General features: G+C 40.0%; 1 protein-coding gene and 1 pseudogene across 1 annotated transcript in view; one reads left to right on the top strand and one right to left on the bottom strand.

Moving 5' to 3' along the window:
• Positions 1-231: 231 nt before the first annotated feature.
• Positions 232-21091, bottom strand: part of ATP1B3 (ATPase Na+/K+ transporting subunit beta 3) — a 40830-nt gene continuing 19970 nt past the window's right edge. The window contains exons 2-7 of the mRNA XM_023621035.2: positions 20581-20709; positions 16103-16210; positions 10076-10260; positions 7759-7809; positions 3360-3446; positions 232-1246 (exon numbers count right to left, since the gene is read on the bottom strand). Of these exons, the coding sequence (XP_023476803.1) occupies positions 1076-1246; positions 3360-3446; positions 7759-7809; positions 10076-10260; positions 16103-16210; positions 20581-20709 (731 nt within the window). The 3' untranslated portion in view covers positions 232-1075. The remainder of the gene's footprint in view (positions 1247-3359; positions 3447-7758; positions 7810-10075; positions 10261-16102; positions 16211-20580; positions 20710-21091) is intronic.
• Positions 14074-14836, top strand: LOC102148489 (large ribosomal subunit protein uL13 pseudogene; annotated as a pseudogene).

Genomic DNA, 21091 nt, shown 5'->3' with positions numbered 1-21091 from the left:
TTGCAGCAACACAAAGAAAACCTCAAGAATACGAGCAACAACAAAAAAGAGGCTTCAAAAAAACCGCAGATCATAAAGGAAGCACACCTTTATGAATAGAGGAGAAAGAAGCTCACATTAGGAAAAAGAATCATAGCCAACACCTGAGGCTGAAGGAAGCTCTTCATGACTAATCAGAGAATGCGAAGGAAAACTCTAGTGTTTGGTCCGAAGCCTTGAATAAGTTCCAAGTTTTTATATTTCACCATTTATATATTTTATTAGAGTCCACAGTCTGCTAAATAAAAGCAGTAACAAGATATTTCACAAACTATTGTACAATTTAAATCTTACGAATTTAATTTCATAAAAAATTAAGTAGATATTCATATCGGCTAACCTAAAAATGCTATGCTTCATCTATGGTCTAAACTACTTTAATCTATAAGAGATACAGTTCCAGCATTAAAAATAATCCCATTGCTATTTTTTTTACATGTTTTACAACAAAAAGTTTATGCTCTTACTCAAAGAGATCCACAGACTAATCCGTCATGTAAAAAATAATTTTACAAAAAAATCCAAGACATTTTAAATCCACTTTTATTTTCTTCTTTCCTCCTCACATACAGAACTTCTCCACACACCACATTTCTTGCAGCTATAAAGTCACTTATCTTGGTCAGGTACCATTTATTATCCCTAAAACTTTGCTGGCATCAAAATATGACAGTTAACCAGTGTTAAATCTATAAAATATTTACATAGCACAGCACATTAAGCTTTAGACACTTGGTAAATAAACCACATAAAAATACAACAAGCCCCTTCCCCATTCTACATGATCAGAATCAGGTGTTCACGGTCCCTATCTGGTGAGTGTACACTGGTTCGAAAGGCAGCAGAGGCAACAGGCAGTTACTTCAGGGCACAATGAACACTATGATCTGGAAGCACGTTATGATGTTACCCCAGTGTCATGTACCACCCCACCTTTCTCCAAGGTGGTCTCATAATTCTAGAATGGCAGGTCCAGCTGATACAAAATGACGACAGACAACACAACATTTACTCTGTGGAGATATCCTAATGCCTACTATGCATGCATTGTGATTTTGAAAACAACTCGTCCTAAAAACTTGTCACGATCATCCTGGTTTCTTAGATTGGGTGATCCATCAATCTTGCACTCGACTGTTACTTCTTTTCCAGTACTGGTAGTATTAAAGGCCACCTGGACAGCAACTAATGGCTGGAGATACCTCACCTGGCAAATAAAGGAAAATACATTAATTCAAATTCTATAGTAACTTCATCTACACTTTTTCAGAATTTGGTTTATTCTCTAAAATTTAAAAAAAAACCAACCAGACTTTAATCTATTAATTAGATCTATTATTTTTAACTCTTTCTTTTTTGAAGCTAGATATTCATTTATTTTCACTTTATTGTTTGATAAATACATATAAGATCTACCTCTTACTGATTATGTTACTTAGGTGTCCTATAGCCTTGCTTATGTTGCTGTGTAACTTGGTGCAAATATGATTGTTTTACTATCATGGTGGTTTCTAAATACAATTCTTCACTCAAAGAAACTAGGGGCTGATTCCAAGGATGGGGCAGGGAAAGTATAAGATGAACCTGGAATATCTTGTGGTGCCAGAAAGAAAGAAAGTGCTCAAAGAATCATGGGAGCATGTCAAAAGGACACAGGAGCCAGCCTGAAGGTCTCCCACCTGCCAAATCTGGGACAATTTTAGCACCAAAATAAATAATGATTATAACAGATTACAACCCCTGAATCTATGAATATAGAATCCACGAATAACAATCCATGAGAATATACTGATATAAATAAATAAATGGTAGAGAAGGAAAAGCTCTTCCTTAGAGCAGAATGCCAACTAGTAAATGGGATAGGAGAGATGGAATTAGAAAAATATTTGGGAACCACCCTATTACTAACTGACTCAGGCAAGAATCAATAAATGCTAAAGCTATGGGAAAAACAGAATTTTATAATCTCAAAGTAGTCTCCCTACATGAGACATACTGATTACAAAGGAAAAAGAGTAACTTTACAGTGGAGAAACCTGTCTGACCAAGTGTTTACGGTTACCATCACAGGACCGGTCAACACCACGTCCCTCCTGATGAGCTATTCTGAAAAGGCCCTAACATTTCTTCTGAGGCATTCCTGCCAAAAACGGACAACCTACATTTAACCATGAAAAACAGGAGACAAACTCAAATTGAGGAACATAAACAAGAAGAGTACAAGGGCATGAAACAGACAGGGTGAGGAACTGTTCCAGTGCCAGGTGACTGAAGAGGTAACAATGTGATATCCTGAACCAGGAAAACACTTCTTCTTTCTGATAAAGGACATTACTGGAATAAATGGTGAAATTTCAACAAAGTCTGCAGATTGGATAATAGTACTATATCAATGCTAATTTCCTTTGACAACTATATTATGATTATATGATGATGTCCTTATTTTTAGGAAGTAACGTTCAAGCATTTAGTGTAAAGAAGCACCATGTTTATAACTCAGTCCCAAATGGATCAGGAAAAAATTATCTATCAATGGAGACTGATAACATAAATGAAGTAGGGGCCAGCCAGTTGGCGTAGTGGTTGGGTTCGCATGCTCCACTTCGGTGGCCCAGGGTTTGCAGGTTTGGATCCCGGCTGTGGACCTAGCATGGCTTATCAAGCCATGCTGTGGGGGCATCCCACATAATATAGAGGAATATTGGCACAGATGTTGGCTCAGTGACAATTTTCCGTAAGCAAAAAAAAAGACTGGCAATAGATGTTAGTTTAGGGCCAATCTTCCTCACAAAAAAAAAGACAAATGAGATAAAATATTAACATTTGGGAAATCCTGGTAAAAGGTCTACAGGAATTCTTTGTACTATTCTAGCCACTTTAAGTTTGAAATAATTTCAAAATAAAAAGTTTTAAAAGTATATATATAGTATGGTCCTAATTTTATAAAATGATTTATTTACATACATATACTTAAAAGTTATGGAAGAAATTACCCTACGACATAGTTATCTCTGGGTAACAAGCTTTTTGATTTATTTACTACTTCTCTACATTCTCTAAACAAGCACATTCTAAATAATGAAAAAAACAAAAATGGTATTTTGGAACTAATCATCCTTTAACTTATCTGCCTGAATTTTGTGTTCTGAATTGTAGATGTGAGATCTCCTTTTGCCATCACCATTTGTATTTAAAAACCAGAACAGATGATGCACAAGTTACACAAGGTATGTGTCTACCACCTGAGACAAGTGACATTTTAATACAGATGTGCCAATTTCCCAAGAGTCACAACCACTTAAGAACTTCTAAATACTTACATGCAGTTTTTTCCCATAATATGGAAAATATTTTAAGTCTATAGTTCCATTAGATGGATAAGTTGATAGAGTGGCTGTCTTTTCACCCTGAAGTTGAAAGCAGAAGAAACCCTTTTTAGATCACAAAAAGCAATTTTAAAAAATGTATTTATATTAAACAGTATCAATTATGAACAGTATGGGGAAACTACCGTGCTGCTCCAGTTGCATTAATCACAAGCTTCTTTTTGAGAAGAGAACTTGCTCATCTTGATTTAAACCCTCTGACATGAACTATCCCGATTCTTCTTACACTTCCTGGTGTACTCTGTATCCTTTTCCAAGAGTCCCTTCTAGCTTATAACCAGATCTACTCATGCACTGTCTGTAAAATCATCTCTGCCTTCCAACCACTAAATGCCAGTTCTCCGGCCACTGACAGGCATGCACCCGTGGGTATGGGACCAATGGATCCCTAAATGAATAAAATACTTTGCTTCCAGACTGGAAGGACTGGCTGCCATAACCTAGAGTGGAGCACTCGGGCCTGGGAGGCGGCAGGTCCAAAAGTCTCATGTGATTCATAACCATGATAACTGCAAGCAGAGGGGGAAACGATGATGCAAGTGACAAAAACTACTAGGGAAAAATTTAAGGTACTCCTTAACCAATTTAAATACCACATTTCCCTTGAATAAATTTATGAGCACATGTAAAGCAATTAAAAGTGTTATGAGTCTATTGGAATTACATTCCATGTATTTAAAAAACTGATAGGGGTGGGCCTGTGATGGAGTGGTTGAGTTTGCGCGCTCTGCTTCAGTGGCCCAGCGTTTCACCGGTTGGAATCCTGGGCGTGGACATGGCACCGCTCATCAGGCCATGTTGAGGCGGTGTCCCACACGCCACAACTAGAAGGACCCACAACTAAAAATAGACAACTATGTACTGGGGGGCTTTGGGAGAAAAAGGAAAAATAAAATCTTAAAAAAAACCACAAAAAACAAAAAAACCCTGATAAACATACAAATCTAATCATCATCTATAATCCAATTCATTCATGCTATTAGTTATTTGTAGTATTCTTAATAAGCGATTTATGAAAATTCTTATGTAACACATTCCAAATAGGCCTGATTTTAATAACTATAACTTTAACGCATACTAGATAACAAATAGACAACCATTATAACCAGTGGCAAGTTTACTAAGCACTAATTAAAGTAAAATATGACTAAATGCTTGAATTCTAGATTTGAATAAAGTAATTTCTATTTTTGAAAGCACACACGAAACAACTATAGCAAAACTAAAAATCTCCTCTAAGAAGTCCTACTCTGTGTATTCCACGTGACTTCCATGAGCAGCACGTGTGCGTGGGGTGAGATGGAGAATGCACGGAGAAGACAGCACAACCAGAGTGACGACGCCCCACAAGGAGGACAAGTTCTAATGACGCAGATCAGATATGTGGAAAGAGCAGGAGACAGCAAGGCTAAGAGAAACTGCAGAAGCCATTTTTCAACCACTAATCAAACACCACTCCACATTTGTACTGCTTAATTAAGAAAAAAAGGAGTTTTAACTCTAAAACAGCATTTTATATTGGAGAAAAAACCAATCACTTGGATCTAAGTGCTTTTCTGCATCAAATTGCTTTTTTTCACCTATTTTTCCTTACTATATGAGCTTAATTCACAGAAACACAGAGATGTTCCCCAAAGGGTAAAAGAAAGATTTCTTCGGGCTACAGTTTATTGAGAACGTTCAGTGTGTATTTCCACCCAGATACCATATTTAATTTATATTTGCCTCATTTATGTCTAACAACCCTTAAGTGGGTGGGATCAATTACAAAGAGGGGAACTGAAGCTGAATTAATGTCACAAGCTCAAGGTCACCCACATGTAACAGACACTTCACTGTTCTCTTGGTTTGTACCTAAGCCATAATGTTGGCAGTCTTTTATTTAAACTTGTATTTTATACCTTCCATGAAATAAACATTTACAAACTGTGAAATATCAAGAAATGCGTATCTGGATAAAGATGAGACACTTCAGAGTGAAGCACACGTGGATTTTGTTTCTTTTATACAATCATCACCCATAAAGGTGATGTTCTAAGCAGTGGTTCTCTCTGGGTAGCATTTACCAATTTTTCTCTTCTGCATTTTTCCACATTTTCATAAATGAATATGATTCATTTTTTAAGAAAATAAAATACCAAAAATCTAGTGACACATATGAATATTACATCTTTTGCAGGAACCATCCTTTAAATTAATATAAATTAAAGGCTACCACTAAGAGCATGTTGTGTCACCAATGCTTCAGCATTTTCAGGACTCTTAACTTGCATAAAAGCCATTAAAGCAGACCAAACTTAAGAGTAAAAGATAAATGTATTACATAAAAAATAAGTCAACTAAAGAATTTAAAGAACGCTTGATAGAGACAAATCTAATGGAAAACAGCAATTATGATGACGTAGTAAATGTTCTCATCTGTTCTCCAGAGCCACACCTTTACAGCTACGGCCTCCATCTGATCACTCCTTTGTGACTAGCCTCGGAGTAAAATGCAAAGCTTTACCAACAGTTTTTCTGACACACAATTTTGTGTTTTTCTAATAACAAAAAATATTCCACAACTAAATAAACAAAACAAAAACCCCATCTACTTCCCCATCTACTTTGATTATTTTATGTGCTTTACATGTAACTCTTCAAAGCAAAAGGGACAGCAAACTGAAATGTGAGTCATCAGACAAGGATTTTTCATTAACACTTCCCCCAACTATTCTAGAGGAAAGGATACATAATGGATAAACAATGAGAAACTCCGTTTAAAACCATAAGGAAGAACTACATGAAGTTATTTGTACTGGCCAAAGGTGTTCAAACTTGAAACCTTAGGAAAGGGTCAAGCTGTTGCCCTTCTGGCCTAAGTGTGTGTGTTTTCCTTTCCCGGTGGTGTTGGCTCCACAGCCCCAGCATTCCGAGCTCATCTAGGCAGTGCGCTCACAGACAAAGGCGGAAGCTCCTGCATGCAGGTCCACTGCCATGGAATCAGCACGTCTACCCAGCTGAAGGCCAGCACCCAGGCCTCAGGAACTTTCTATTGGAAAGACTTGCAACCAAGGAGGATCACAAAGAGTCCACTCAACAGTTCTTCTAAATGTATCTTGTAGCCATCATGTTTCTTTTGTCTTAAGAGAAGACACTATACACTCACAGTCAGATTTTTAGAAGAATCTGTTTATCAAGAAAAGCTCGGCTTAGATGTAGCATCTGGTTTAAAGTGAGATTCTGGCTTTTTATCCAAGTTTCCTACTAAGCTGCCCAGGACTTAAGGAGATAAAATGAACTATGGTCACACGTGTGTATTTCAACCACACGTTGAGGAGAAACCACAAACTTTCTGGCTTATTATTCTACTGCAAATAGTGAATAAGTACTGAAAAGAAATTAATAAGGATACTCTAAAGCAGAAGTTCTCCAGGTGTGGGCCCCAGACCAGCAGCCTCACCATCACCTGGAAACTTTTGTTAGAAATGCAAATTTTGGGCTTCCCTGCAGACCTACTGAGCCAGAAACGGTGGGAAGGGGACCCGACAAGTTCTCCAAGTGATTCTAATGCAAGATCGATTTTGAGAACCACCGAGCATGAAGTTTCTGCCCAAGTAAGAAATCTATTCATGGTTAAAGGAATTACAATTTTTTTCACAAACAACCTTAGAAGTGATTTTAATGTAACATTTCAAGTGAAATACCTCTGACATATACTTGGAGTTAGAACATTAATATTCTGCACATTAAATTCTTTAAAATTTAGAACTTCACAGTTTCTCCTCAGAACTCTTACCCATCATTTATATATTTGTCTTAGTTGCACATGCAGCATGGAGAGAAAACAAAAGAAGTTATGAGATGAAAACTGTACAGCACTTTGGAAAAAAATAAAGATGGGAGAGAAAAAGAATGTCTACAGGAAAATGCACCATGTTTCACTAAATCTCATATGCCATTAATGTACACCAATTTATGTACTATTAAGAAAAGAAAAACTCATGATACACTATCAAGACACACTATTTACAAGGCCAATCCCAATTGCAGTGTTAAGCTAGAAAAAAAAGTGACTCTTAAAATCAATGAAATATGGTATACGTAAATGTAAAGGCAATGTGTGTGAAACCAAATGCACGTGGAAAACAAGTATTTTTGAATTATCATGAGCAACAGAGAAGGGCGAACCCCAGAGTTTGGTGTAATTTTATTCTTCTAAGAATGACACTACAGAGGACTTTAAAAATGTGACAGGGAAGAAAAACAGATGACTAAAACTCACTAGACTTTTACAGCAATTTTAAGATACGCTAAAGCTTTCACAAAGTTGGGTCCGTTTTTGAATACTCACCTTCGAAATACAATTTATCCTCGGTTTTCCTTGAGGTTTTAATCCAATTATCTAAGGTGAAGAAATACAGATTACTCGAAACATCACAAATGTATACAACATAACCCTCTCCTCTGTTGCTGGGGACCAGGTGGGAGGGCTGGGATGAACACTGACTCCATATTAAAATCCCAATACATCTGTCTTTTACTTTAATTTTATTTTAGAGGATTAGAACAGACTTTTCAATATAATAATATTGCCAATTAGCTATTTTATTACTGTACTGGGACAATTTAGAAGATAAATCAGTTACCAAAGAACTGACCAAAACCCAGTATCACACTCTGCTACCCTTAAAACAAGAAGTGAACAGAAACCTTTAAATTTCATTATTTATATGAACAAATCATTAATGGAAATAAGAAGAACCGCAGAGGCATAATAATAATAAACTGTTCTTCATGAAAATATATTAGGTCACAATCCCTAACATGTGTTTCCATAGGGTTTCCACAGAGCCGTACCATATTTCACATCTATCTGTTCCACAAAACGCAGACACTGGGAAGAATTCCATTTTAAGACGCTCACAGCAACATTCAGCTCTATGTCATGAGGCTACTTCCATGGATGTGATTAATTAAACTAACTCTGTGTGAACGGTAACATATTTCTCCACCTATTTCTGAGAGGATTTTCCGGTGTTTTGAATTTATATGCATTTTACATGTGAATGTCTGTAAACTGTAACTATTTCTCCCAAAAGACAAGCATTGTTGCAACCTAAATAACAGTATCCACAGCAATTAACTGCCCTTGCCCATGTAATGACTGGAACAAATTACACTGGGGGTGAATCCCTGCCACGCCCGGTCTGCACACCTCGTTACTGACCCCTGTGTGCACCTGACCCTTCCTTTCTGTTGCACCCTGCAGGGCCACACCCCTATCGGCAAGTGGAATCTCAGACCCTCACCGTTCACACAGGACATATCACAAAAGAAAGTAAACTCAGAGGCTAGTCCTGTGGGAGAGAGAACTAGAACAACTCCTCTTGGCTTTGTTTCGGGATTGGATTTTCCAGCATGCAGATGCTGTGAAGCTACTTCTAGGAGGCTGGGGTTACACAAGGCAGCCCTGTAAAGTGAAGACATGTAATTCATCTGACAAGATAAATTAGCTCGTTTCACATTACTTATGGCCTTAATTCTTACTAAAGTCTTGCTGAAACACCTGACTAACCATTTACTGAGCGCCTACTACGTGTCAGGCAATGTTGGAGAATGATTTCTAGATTGCTATGGGATCATCAGGAAAAAAAATCACTGGCCTTGGGGGGGGGGAAGGAAGGAGAGGCTGGAGGGGAGCCAGTCCGGGCGCCTCAGGGTCCAGCTGGCTCTCTCCCTACAGGGAAACGCCTTATCTAGCAGTGCCAACATCGGAAGACTCAACTTTTACTTTTATTGGGGATGGCAGTAGCAATGTGCTTATCAATGGTGATTTCAGTGATACGTGGACTCGTGATCTTGAGCAGTCTACACCTGTTTAAGAAACTGCCTTTTTTCTAAGTAAATCACCAGTAATAACCTCACTCTCAAAGGAGACCTCGCAGGCCTCAACAGGATAAGTGCATCAGGACAGAGCTCTGCACTACGACACTTAGACAGCAGCAAGGCACAGGGGCTAAGGATCACTGTCCCTAGCATCTTCCTTTGCACAAGGACCCCATGCCATTATTACTAATGCAGGGAGAACATTAGCTCCTTAATTTGCTAACGGCCATACAATTCAGGCACCTCTTCTGTAAAACAGAGTAAAATGCTGCTACTTTGGCTACAACTGCAACATCCCACTGAGCTCATTCCAATGCCATTTTATTTGCATTTCTACTATTTAATTATTTATATTATTAAACTAGGTTTTGCTACTAAATATTCAGAAGAAGTTAAATAAGCCAAAACTTTATAAAGTTGCCATGGAATTTTAAATTATTTTATGACGTAGGACTCTAAGATGAGCACTGTGCACTAATAAGGCCACGCTTTGGGCATGACAACCAGAACACCTGCTCCTTGAAGCAGGAATCTTCCGTAAACGCACGCAGCTACGTCCAAAAGGGAAAAGCTGAAGCTGTTTTACTCCAATCATTAATCTATGATAAATTTATGAACCAATCTTGTTTTACTCTGTATTAATTTTCCAAAGGTCAATTAATATCACTGCTAGCCTTCTATGTGAGCTACCTGCAAATGAGATAACATCTAATAAATAGTTGCCTACTTCTTAATAGATGATATTAGAAAAAAGCAGTGGCAGAAGTAAAATATGTACATACCCTGTTCATTTTCACAAGAATACAAGGGTTTCCTGTGGAGTAGCCAAACTCGGGGTCCTCCACACCACTGCATCCTTTAAGGGAAACGACAGGAAACTGGCACGCAGTATAAGTCGGCCCCTTCTGTTCACGAAGGGCTCCATCGGGACAGGCTGTGAGATTCTTCTGTTCTTCTAAATCGTATGCTAAAAAGGAAATGCGTATGTGTGCAGAGATCAGCCAAAAAAGATCTTTAAGACAATCAGGAATAGATCATCCTTTGATCAACATTCTCCAAAGACAAAAACAGCAATGCTAATTACCAGACAATTTTTTCAGAAAGAATATTAAGTTTGTTCCTTTAACTTTTAACACCTATCTAGTGCTCTTGAGTTTACTGCATTTCAACAGTGATATAAACTAGATTACAGATCATTCTCTTCTGTCACCATCAGGTGGCGTCAGCCACGGCTATGGCATTATCTGCATGCCCTCCATGCTCTCGCCCCGTAGCTCCAACAGTGAGGACCCGAAGAGGCGCTGCTGCTGCTGCCGTGCAGGGCTGACAGCGGAGCAGGAACATCGGCGGTCGAGTCTACGATCCTCACTGCAGGGCCTGGCGATACTCGATACTCGGCGCTCCAGCAGCCCGGGCCGAGGGGACTGCAGCAGAGCCGAGTGATGAGGGGGACATGGGAGTTACTGCCGGCAGAGATGGAGGTGTAACCAGACAGTTGCCAAAGTGATAAAGAGTGAAATGGTTACAACTTGGCGGAGGGGAAGAAAGGAGAGGGAGAAACACACTACGGTTTCCGAGTGTTTGCTCTGCATTGGCCCAGGGTCAGGTTAAATCGGGACAATAGTGAGCACGCCCTCAACAGGTTCACTCACGAGAAAGACACTAGCCAACGGCTAAGACACGGTGGGACAGTGCCTTGGTAAGAGCACTGGTGTGTGGGTGGAACTGGTACCGGAAAAGGGCTGCCTAAAGTGAATTCAACCAAAACAGGAACCAGATTTCAAAGTAAATGCATTTAAAAGGAAGCGTGGATCTTCACCTTGAGAAAAATATTCAGTCAAAATTTTTGGTTTCATTTTATATTCAGCAAAAATTAGGATATCATGGGAACTATGTACTCATTTAAAAGAATGGTTCAGGCATTTTTAGGGGTAAACTTTTTCAACAAAACAGTACCATACAACATTTTTCACTTCCTTTTTGACTTTGGTGGCACAATCACAAAAATCATTTTGCAAGAAATATTCAAGGCCTTCACCAATTTTCCCAAGGGGTTCTACTGCATATACTCTGTTGGTCTAGGCCAGTTCATCAGTGACCATTTCTGTATTACGCCAACTTCCACTTCTACGCAATATCATGGTAAGTACCAAGAATCAGAACACGAATGGTCAGATGATGAAGACCCCCTGTCCAGAGCATCATGGGAATACAGAAAGGTCACCCATCTCAGACAGGGTGACCAAAGAACCCCACACACCTGAGGAAAGACAGAAAAGGAAAAAGACAGGGCAAGATTAACAGAAAAAAAGACCCAAAAGGAAAGACACATCGTGAACAAAACAAACTTTAAATTCTAATTAGTATCCACCATAGGAAAAAAACAGAGAAGATGTATCTTTTAACCAGAGACTATATCTTTTACACACGAGAAAGGTATTCCTAAAAATCAACAATGACAACTGAAAGTCAAAAGAAAAACAGTTGAACATTAAAGAATTAAAGTAAACCTCCCCAGAAAGTACAATAAAGTAAAAAGAGAAAATGAGAAAAAAATAAGAGATCTAAGCTCTAGAAAGAGAAAAGGAAAACGGAGTTGACAAAATTATCAACATAGTAACAAGACAATTTCCCTGAACTGGAGAACCTAAGTCTTCATCCTCAGAAACCCCATCTAGTTCCCAGTCAAGTGACATTTTAGAAACTGAAACTAAGAAACAGAAATTTTAGAACCCATAGGAAACACATTTAAAAACCAAAAACCAACCTTGCAGAGGAGAAAAAGGCCAATACAAAGGAATGAAAATTTTATATACAGCTAAACTATCAACTACAAAAACAGAATTAGGTCATTTTCAGAAATGAAAGGACTCAAAATTTACATTTCATGTATATTTTCTTATAAAGTTACTTGAGAATATACTCCATCAAAACTAGGGAGTTAATTAAGAAAAAAGTCAGAAGCCTAGGGGCTGGCCTGGTGGTGTAGTGGTTAAGTTCACACGCTCAACTTTGGTGCCCGAGGGTTCACAGGTTCAGATCCCAGGCATGGACCTGGCACTGCTTGTCAAGCCACACTGTGGCGGTGTCCCACATAAAAGAGAGGAAGATTGCCACAGATGTCAGCTCAGTGACAATCTTCCTCAAGCAAAAAGAGGAAGATTGGCGAGAGATGTTAGCTCAGAGCCAATCTTCCTCAAAATAAAATTAAACAAACAAATAAATAAAAGAAAAAAGTCAGGAACCAAGAAACAGTGAATCCAACTAAAGAAAGTGATGAAGAGAAGCTTCAAGCCAGCCCTGATGGCCTAGTGGGTAAAGTCAAGCGCTCTCACCACATCGGTGGCCCAGGTTAGTTTCCTGGTCACAAAACCACACCACCCGTCTGTCAGTAGCCATGCTGTGGTGGCAGCTCACACAGAAGAACTAGAAAGATTTACAAGTAGGATATTCAGCCAGGTACTGGGGCTTTGGGAAGGAGGCGAAAAAAGTCTCAAAATGGGAGCTGGGTGGTAAAGGCCTAAGAAGTGACCAGTACAGACTACAGCTGGAGGGAAGAGCTCTAGGAAGGAGTTTCCCACAAAAAAGGGACAAGAGAATACTTCAAACGATAGTATACAAATAAGGGAGTCAGAAGAGTGTGTCTATAAATGAGACTAGGGATAAAAAGGCCACCAATAATGAAACAAAAAATAGTTAATTCAATTACTATTGAACTGAGAAGGGGGTAAAGTCTGAGGCATGAGAGCTAAATCCTCATCTATTGGGGCAGGAAGTAAAGCCAATGTATAAAAGTGCTAAGTCAAGAACCAGCAGAAAAGTATAATATCTAGAGATACAGAAGAAAAACACCATAAGAAAAACTTCAAAAGCACAATGTGATTTCCTATTGAAAATGTATCCAGAATCAGACTATTTCTCACAGCCTCCCTTGCCAAGCTGCCATTCTACTCATCTGGATGACTGTAACAGCCTCCCCACTAGCTCTCCCTACACCCCATAGTCTAAAGAAGGTGGCCCTCAAAAAACATGTTGAATAAATTAACAGGACTGCAGATAGAAAGGAGGAGGGCAGAAAACTACTGTTTTCCTTATAGACTTTTCTTTACTATTTTTTTTTAAAAGATTGGCACCTGAGCTAACATCTGTTGCCAATCTTTTAAATCTTTTTTCTTCTTCTTCTTCTCCCCATAGCCCCCCAGTATCCAGTTGTGTATTCTAGTTGTAGGTCCTTCTGGCTGTGACATGGGATGCTGCCTCATCATGGCCTGATGAGCGGTGCCATGTCCCAGGCTGCCAAAGCGGAACACATGCACTCAACTACTTGGCCACGGACTGGCCCCTTTACTATTTGATTGTTAAACCAAGGATTATACGTTCACAAATCATCTTTAAATTATTTAAATAATAAGTATATATAAACTATTAAGGGAAAGAGCCTTAGGAAGATAGCTAGTAGATGATGTAGGATCAAAAGAGGTTTCTTGGTTTTGTTTTGGCCCTGATTGGCCCTGAACTAACATCTGTGCCAATCGTCCTCTATTTCATGTGGGATGCTGCCACAGTGTGGCTTGATGTGAGTGCTAGGTCTGTGCCCGGGATTGGAACCTGTGAACCTGGGTCCACCGAAGTGGAGCGCACAAACTTAACTACTACACCACCAGGCCAGCCCCCAAACAGGTTTCTGATTGAAGACAGGAGGGAACTGAGAATTTCCACCTGCTGACAGGAAGGATCCAGTAAAGAGAGAGACTACTTCTTTCCTAGGTGGCTGTCAAAGATGGTGGAGGGGCAGGTCCTGGTTCTAGATGGCTGAGGCCTTCTCTGGGGCCACGTGGCAGTCACTGTACCCAAGCAAGGGCTGCTGGACCAGAGGTGGTGGTTGTGCAATGTGAGGGCACCAACATTTCTGGCAATTTCTACAGAAACAAGTTGAAGCACCTGGCTTTCCTCCAAAAGCAGATGGACACAACCCATCCCGTGGCTCCTACCACTTCCGAGGCCCCAGCTGTATCTCTTGGCGAACCATGCGAGGCACACTGCCCCACAGGCACAAGTGAGGTCACACGGCCCAGGACCTCCCCAAGGTACCTGATGGCATCCCACCACCCTACAACAAGAAAGAGCGAATGGTGGCTCCCACTGCCCTCAAGGTTGTATGTCTGAAGCCTGCACGAAAGCCTGCCTCCCTGGGGCACCTGGCTCTTGAGGTGGGCTGGAAGCACCAGGCAGTTACAGCCACTCAGAGGAGAAGAGGAAGGAGGAGGCCAAGATCCATTACCAGAAGAAATAACAGCTCATCAGACCATGGAAACAGGCTGAAGAGAACATGGAGAGGAAAACTGACAAATACAGAGGTCAAGATCCACGGACTCCTGGTCTGAACCCAATAAAATTAAGTGCTAATTCCTCAAAATAAAAAAAAATAAAAAGAGAGGGAGAGCCTAAATATACATGAGAAGGGGTAGTCAATAGCGTGATGTTCCCGAGACAGTGAGAGGGGACGAGCACCAAAGCACAGAGGCACAGGTGGCCTGAGATGAAAGAAGGGCAGCCCCCCATCACAAACAAAATGGCTGTAACCATAGGTTTGTTTACTGGTAACAGGGAAACCAGGGAAGTTCCCATACGAATGCGTTTATTTATATCTTTTGAAGCAGGACACCAGGTTATATGAAGTAAGTGAGCTACAGGGGAAAAGGTCAGGGTTTAGAAGTTTGAGGGTGGAAATACTCCCTTCCAAGAACTATCCAGAGAAATTCAGCAGGACTGCTGGGCAGGAGAGCAGGTCCCTTCGAGGGAGGTGATAGGCACTCATGGAGCGAGTCAGTCCTGCTGCAAGTCTTCCTTCAGCAGCACCCAGCTGATGGGGGGGGGGGGGGCAGGTTCCCAGCAGGAGCTTCATCCATTTGCAAGTTTACGACAGAGACTGAGAGGCAAGGGATTTTAGAGTGCTGGCAAGAGTGAAAATGAAATGGAAACCGTGGAAGTAATACGCTTGCTAAGAAGGGAAGTTAGGGGCGAGGGCTTGGATAAGATGAAAGGGTCAGGGAACCGGAAGTCCCGATGAGGTGGAAGAATAGTGAGGGAAAGTCAAACAAGCAAATTAGAGGGACAGAAGGTTGTGCAAGGAAAGGCTCGAACAATGAGTTTGGCAATGGAGGCCTACGCGTTCTCAGGAGCAAGTACAGGTACAGGTACGTGTGGCTGAGGAAGCAGTGAGGAAGTGATCAAAAACCAGAGGTCAGCACACTGGACGATCATTCCTGGGAATGGTAATACCCCAGAGTTAGGCCAAGCAAAAGAGGAGAAAAGGCTGGGCTAGGATGGTTCTTAGAAAGCATTACAAATTGGTAACTCTGAAAAACTCACAACTGATACATACATTTTTTTAAGCAATAAATACCATTCCTCGCCCCCCACCCTGCCCCTGCCAAGCACTACACTGGATCCAAAAGATCCAAACACCTAGAGGCATCATTTCATATAGTATAGTTTTGCTCTATTAGCCAAATATGTTTCATTTTCATGCAGATACAAATGTTACGTCTCAACGAACTTACTCATGTACTTATTACAGGACAGAAAGAAAAGTCAAATCACGCCCACTAGCCTCTGTCTGCCCAGAAGTTAGAACATTCTCACGATCAACCATAAAATCTACTTACAAGTCCTCTCAGCTGTGTTTAACGGAACAAAAGAAAGGTAAAACATACTCACAGAATGGTGTTTCTAAAAGTCATCCTAATTTGGTCCTGGTTTTTCTAATAACTAAAATCTTTTACCTTACTCTGAGAAAACACACTTACACTTTAGAAATTTGGTGAGATCGTCTACGTATCCTCTATAGGACTCTGGATCAGACACACGGAATGAATAGTCCAACGCAGTCACTGGTTTCGGAAAAACCATAAGCCCTATAAAGAGATAAAAGAAAAAGGAGAAATTAACTGTAGCAAATTCCCTTCTCTCCTTCCTTCTCCTTCCTCATCTCTGAAAGGCAGATCTCAGTAAATTACATGGAAAGTTGTATTCACAGGGATGCCGAAATGATCAGAACTTCCCACTTCTGATTGTGAAGGCACATCCAAAACGAAAGAGAATCCCCAATCTTCAAAATCACCGCATGCATGACCAGTCAGAAACCTCCCCTGAGTATCGACAGTTAATTAGAAGCGCTCGGTTCCCGACTTAAAAAGATGCAAGTTTTACTTCGTACTTTCCAGAATCATTTTTCTAGCAAATATGGTTAGATTTTGCCAATCTGCTATTAACAGAGGGAGAAAAATTATAGCAAATCAAAGTCTAAAAGCACGTTATCATTCAAATTATAACTGTATGGAAACATTCACAAAGTAAGCCTACCTTATTCAATGAAAGAGGCCTAGACAATTTCGACTCTATGGTTAAATATTCTTCCTTCAATAATAAACACTGCTCTATGATAAAATGTGATTTTTCACATACTGCATTTGGAGTATGACCACCAACAATTTCACACCAGGAGTCAACACTCATGTATACAGAACATGTTGTGTGAGTTAGTTAACAGAAACCACTAGCATATTTATCTGTATGAAACATAATCTGGCTTCCAACTTTAATATATGCTTTCCTTGTTTAAAAAGCATTGGATCTAGATTATTAATTCAGCCTTGCATAGAGGCTTAAAAACAATCCTAAAATTCTCAATAGTCTCTAAACCTTTTCCATATCAAAGTTATCAGAGATGATATGCCTTGCATTGAACTTGAAAATAGACAAATATAAGTGTTTTAGTTTTCATTAAAATCGCTGCTCACAGACATCTAATTTTTTTTCAATCAGATCCAGTTTCTTTCAAACCCAAGACCTGCCCATGTTGATCTGCATGGCTCCTGAGTTAAACTAAATCCCATGCTACCCCAATATGATGAAAAAATGTTCCTAAATGGCAGGGCACATCTTATTCTACATGCAGCACAAGACAGCCCCCGATTATACTCCCCATTCAGGCATATCAATACAACAGCTCACTGGGATTAGCCCATATGAGGAGCCCATTCTTCCTTACCACTCTACCCACTGCAAAATCAAGCAATAGCAGGGGCCGGCCCAGTGGCATAGGAATTAAGCATGTGCTCTATTCCAGTGGCCCGGGGTTCACAGGTTTGGATCCCAGGCACAGACCTACACACTGCTCATCAAGCCATGCTGTGGCAGTGTCCCACGTATAAAACAGAGGAAGACTGGCAACAGATGATAACTCAGGGCCAATCTTCCTCATGCAAAGAAAGAGAGAGAGAGAGAGAGAGAAAACAACAATAGTAACCTTATGATTTTTAATAAAAGTATTTAACGTAGGAATAAAGCCTCCAACCATCTGTCTATGTCTGAAATTGTTTAAGGTTTTTTTTTTTTTTTTAAAGACTGGCATCTGAGCTAACATCTGTTGCCAATCTTCTTTTCTTTTAAATTTCTGTTTCTTCTTCTCCCCAAAGCCCCCCTGGTACCAGCTCCCTGGTACATAGTTGTGTATTTTTAGTTATAGGTCCTTCTGGCTCTGCTATGTGGGATGCCGCCTCAGCATGGCTTCATGAGCGGTGCTAGGTCCCTGCTCAGGATCTGAATTGGTGAAACCCTGGCTGACAAAGGGAGCGTGCAAACGTAACCACTTGGCAACGGGGCCCACACCTGTTTTTAAAGTTTTATAGCGGAAATAAGACATAATATTCTGCAAGTAAAAAAAGTAACAGAATCAAGGCAGCATGGATATTACTGTACGAAAACACCCAACTTTAAAGAAAACCCAACATAAAACATCCAAATTTCTAAACTGAAGCAATTTTAGAGAAAAACATGAATATATCTGTGCTTTTTAAAAAGATTCCATTCCTTTACATGACTAATTTCTAAACGATTCAATTTGCAAAAGCTTTGTATTAAAACCTGAACGTATAAAACTGAATTTCTGATCCGGTCGCTTCCTAGATCTCGCCTAGCAGTGCTCTTGGAGCCCTAGTACCTGCTATTTCATAGCCTGTCTGAAACTCTCACGTAAGAAAACTATGGCAGGAATGAGCATCACGGCTGCACTGCTGACACAATACACTCAATTCCTCCAAATTAAGTCTGGGCTTTCCCCAAAACCGAGAACAGCAATAGAATGTGAATGCTACAATAACTCTCATCTCCTTCCAGTTTATACCACTGAGGCACAAGAGCGTGTGCACACGCGTGTGTGTGCGTGCATGCTTGTAGGGGTGTGGATGGGCAGTATGTGCTTATGTTATATGGATGTACATGTTAATATACATATCAATTTCAGACTAGCATTTATCTTAAGGGTACAAATATATTGTGGAAATGATGTCATTTAAAATTAAAACTAATATGGTCATTTTAAAAGAAAAACCTGAGAAAACACAAGTAGAAAGAAAAGATTACCCATAATCCCTTTAGGAAGAGAAATTCACATTTAACAAACTAATGTATATTCATCTAGTATTATATACATGTGTGTGCATACATGTCTATATATATTTATTTAAACTAATGATAGGATTTTTAAGTACTACAATACACTTGGTAAATAATTTTAAGGAACTCAGTTTAAAATTGTGTACTTAAATACATGGAACACATTTTAATTCTTACGTTATTCATGCAATTATAAACAGAGTTGATTATTTCTGAAATAGATCAGATCATGTCTAATGGTAATAACATCACAAAACTTAGGCAGCAAGGAAAACAATTATCAAGGCAGGCCCCGTGGCCGAGAGGTTAAGTTCGTGCCCTCTGCTTTGGCGGCCCAGGGTTTCGCCGGTTCAGATCCTGGGCCCGGACATGGGACCGCTCATCAGGCCATGCCGAGGTGGCATCCCACATGCCACAACTGGAAGGACCCACAACTAAAAATACACAACTATGTACCAGGGAGCTTTGGGGAGAAAAAGGAAAAATAAAATCTTTTAAAAAAAAAAAAGAAAGAAAAACAATTATCTTAGAATTAGTCTGGGTAGAAACAATACAGAGCCACAATGAAACAAAAGACGAGGGAAAAATCAGCATGTAGCCAGTCTCTGATACTTGGTCAAACACTAAAAGTTACTCCTGAAGCTTAGACAAATATTAACTGCAAACAAAGGAAAAGCCATTAGAACAAACTGTTCTAAGAAAAACGGTTGGGGAAATTGGTGCAGTTTGGCTGCTGATGCGGCTCCCAAGTCCTCAGGCTTGGCACGCCTGATACCTGGGACTGGATGACTCTTTGTTGCAGGGACTTGTCCTGAGCACTGCAGGATGCTCAGCAACATCCCTGACCTCTCCTCACAGTAGCTCCTCTCCAGTTGTAACCAAAAACGGCTCCAGACACTGCTGAATAGCCCCTGGGGGACATGTCACCGCTGGGTGAGAACCACTGCTCCAGAAAGAAACCCCTGCTCCACCCCCACCTTCCCTGGCCTGCCTCCCACTCTGCCTGCTAGCCAGTCCCACTCCTCCAGGGAGAGCCCTCCCCTCTCTAGCATCTCGACAAGCCGTTCCCATTTCGGGAATTATATACACTGGGGTTCTGCACATTACTGTTATCTGACTTGTACAAAAACTGCCAGCACTGTGAGGACAAGGGCCTTGTCCAATAATGAAGGCAGAGCTGGCATTCAAAGACTGACTGTTTAAAAAGAATATAATCAGGAGGTAGAAAATGATTTAAACAAGTGTTTCAGTTAAGATTTTTCTGTACTAAAGTATATTCTCCAGTGTCCTGAAGATATTTTTTTTCCTTAAGACAATCAATAGAGAAGAATTAAACATACTAAGAATATACTCACTTTATTCTCTATTGACAGATCATTATTTAATACCTTACCACTTCCATACTAAGCAATTAAAACCACAAAGCATGTATTTTACAAGACCAATGCTCTAACTCCAGCTAGAGCTGGCTGAAATATACACTGTATCAGTAAATTACTCAGGGCAAAGTGAAACTGCTACACAACATTCATAAATTCATTAACTGTAACTATATTGGTCAAATTTGTCTTCACTATAATTCTCAATATTCATTTCTGCTGACTCCTGGCAAAGGACTCAAGATTTATCAGTCCAGGTCTTTATATCAGTATGTAAATACTAAAGGTCTTTATATCAGTATGTAAATATTGAAGAAACAGAAATCAAAACTTTCACATTACCTAACCTCAAGGTTTAACGATCTTCTGTCTGCTGTATAAAACAGATTTATGGAAGATAAAGTACAACCCAATTTTGTTAAAGGTCATGATAACTGTGACGTAATTACCTGGACTAGGAATCTGGTCACGGTATTTTGGAACTTCATCGTTCAGAGTCTGAAGCATAGCCCACATTGTGAACGAGAAGAGTGCAGCCAGGAAGCCATAAAAGACTAGGTAGAAGAGCAAGATCAAACCTGTGAAAGAAAAGAAAACTTATGAAATTTGGAGAAACACACATACACTGCACATACGTATGCACATACGTGTGCGGCCAGGTTAAAAAAACAAACCAACTATTGCAAGGCTAGGATTCCAAGCTATGCCATGCACACAGCCAAATATATCCATATTCAGAATGACATGAATTTGCCCAAGCAAGGGATATTTCAGCAGGTAGCACCCACCCATCCGTGATCCCCGAATCCTCTCATACTTTCAAGTACAAGTAGGTTCCATAGATCATACTCTAGTTAAAGGTCAGAGCTTTAAAATTCCAGCACATAGGGGAGTGTTTCCCAAAATGGACTTGATGCCCTCTAGAAAGATAAAAGACGATTTCAGGAGGGACAAAACTCC

The sequence above is a fragment of the Equus caballus genome, chromosome 16 (genome assembly GCF_041296265.1).
Source record: "Equus caballus isolate H_3958 breed thoroughbred chromosome 16, TB-T2T, whole genome shotgun sequence".
Lineage (NCBI taxonomy): Eukaryota > Metazoa > Chordata > Mammalia > Perissodactyla > Equidae > Equus > Equus caballus.
The sequence above is the reverse complement of the archived record's forward strand: the minus strand, read 5'-3'. Positions and strand labels throughout refer to the sequence as shown.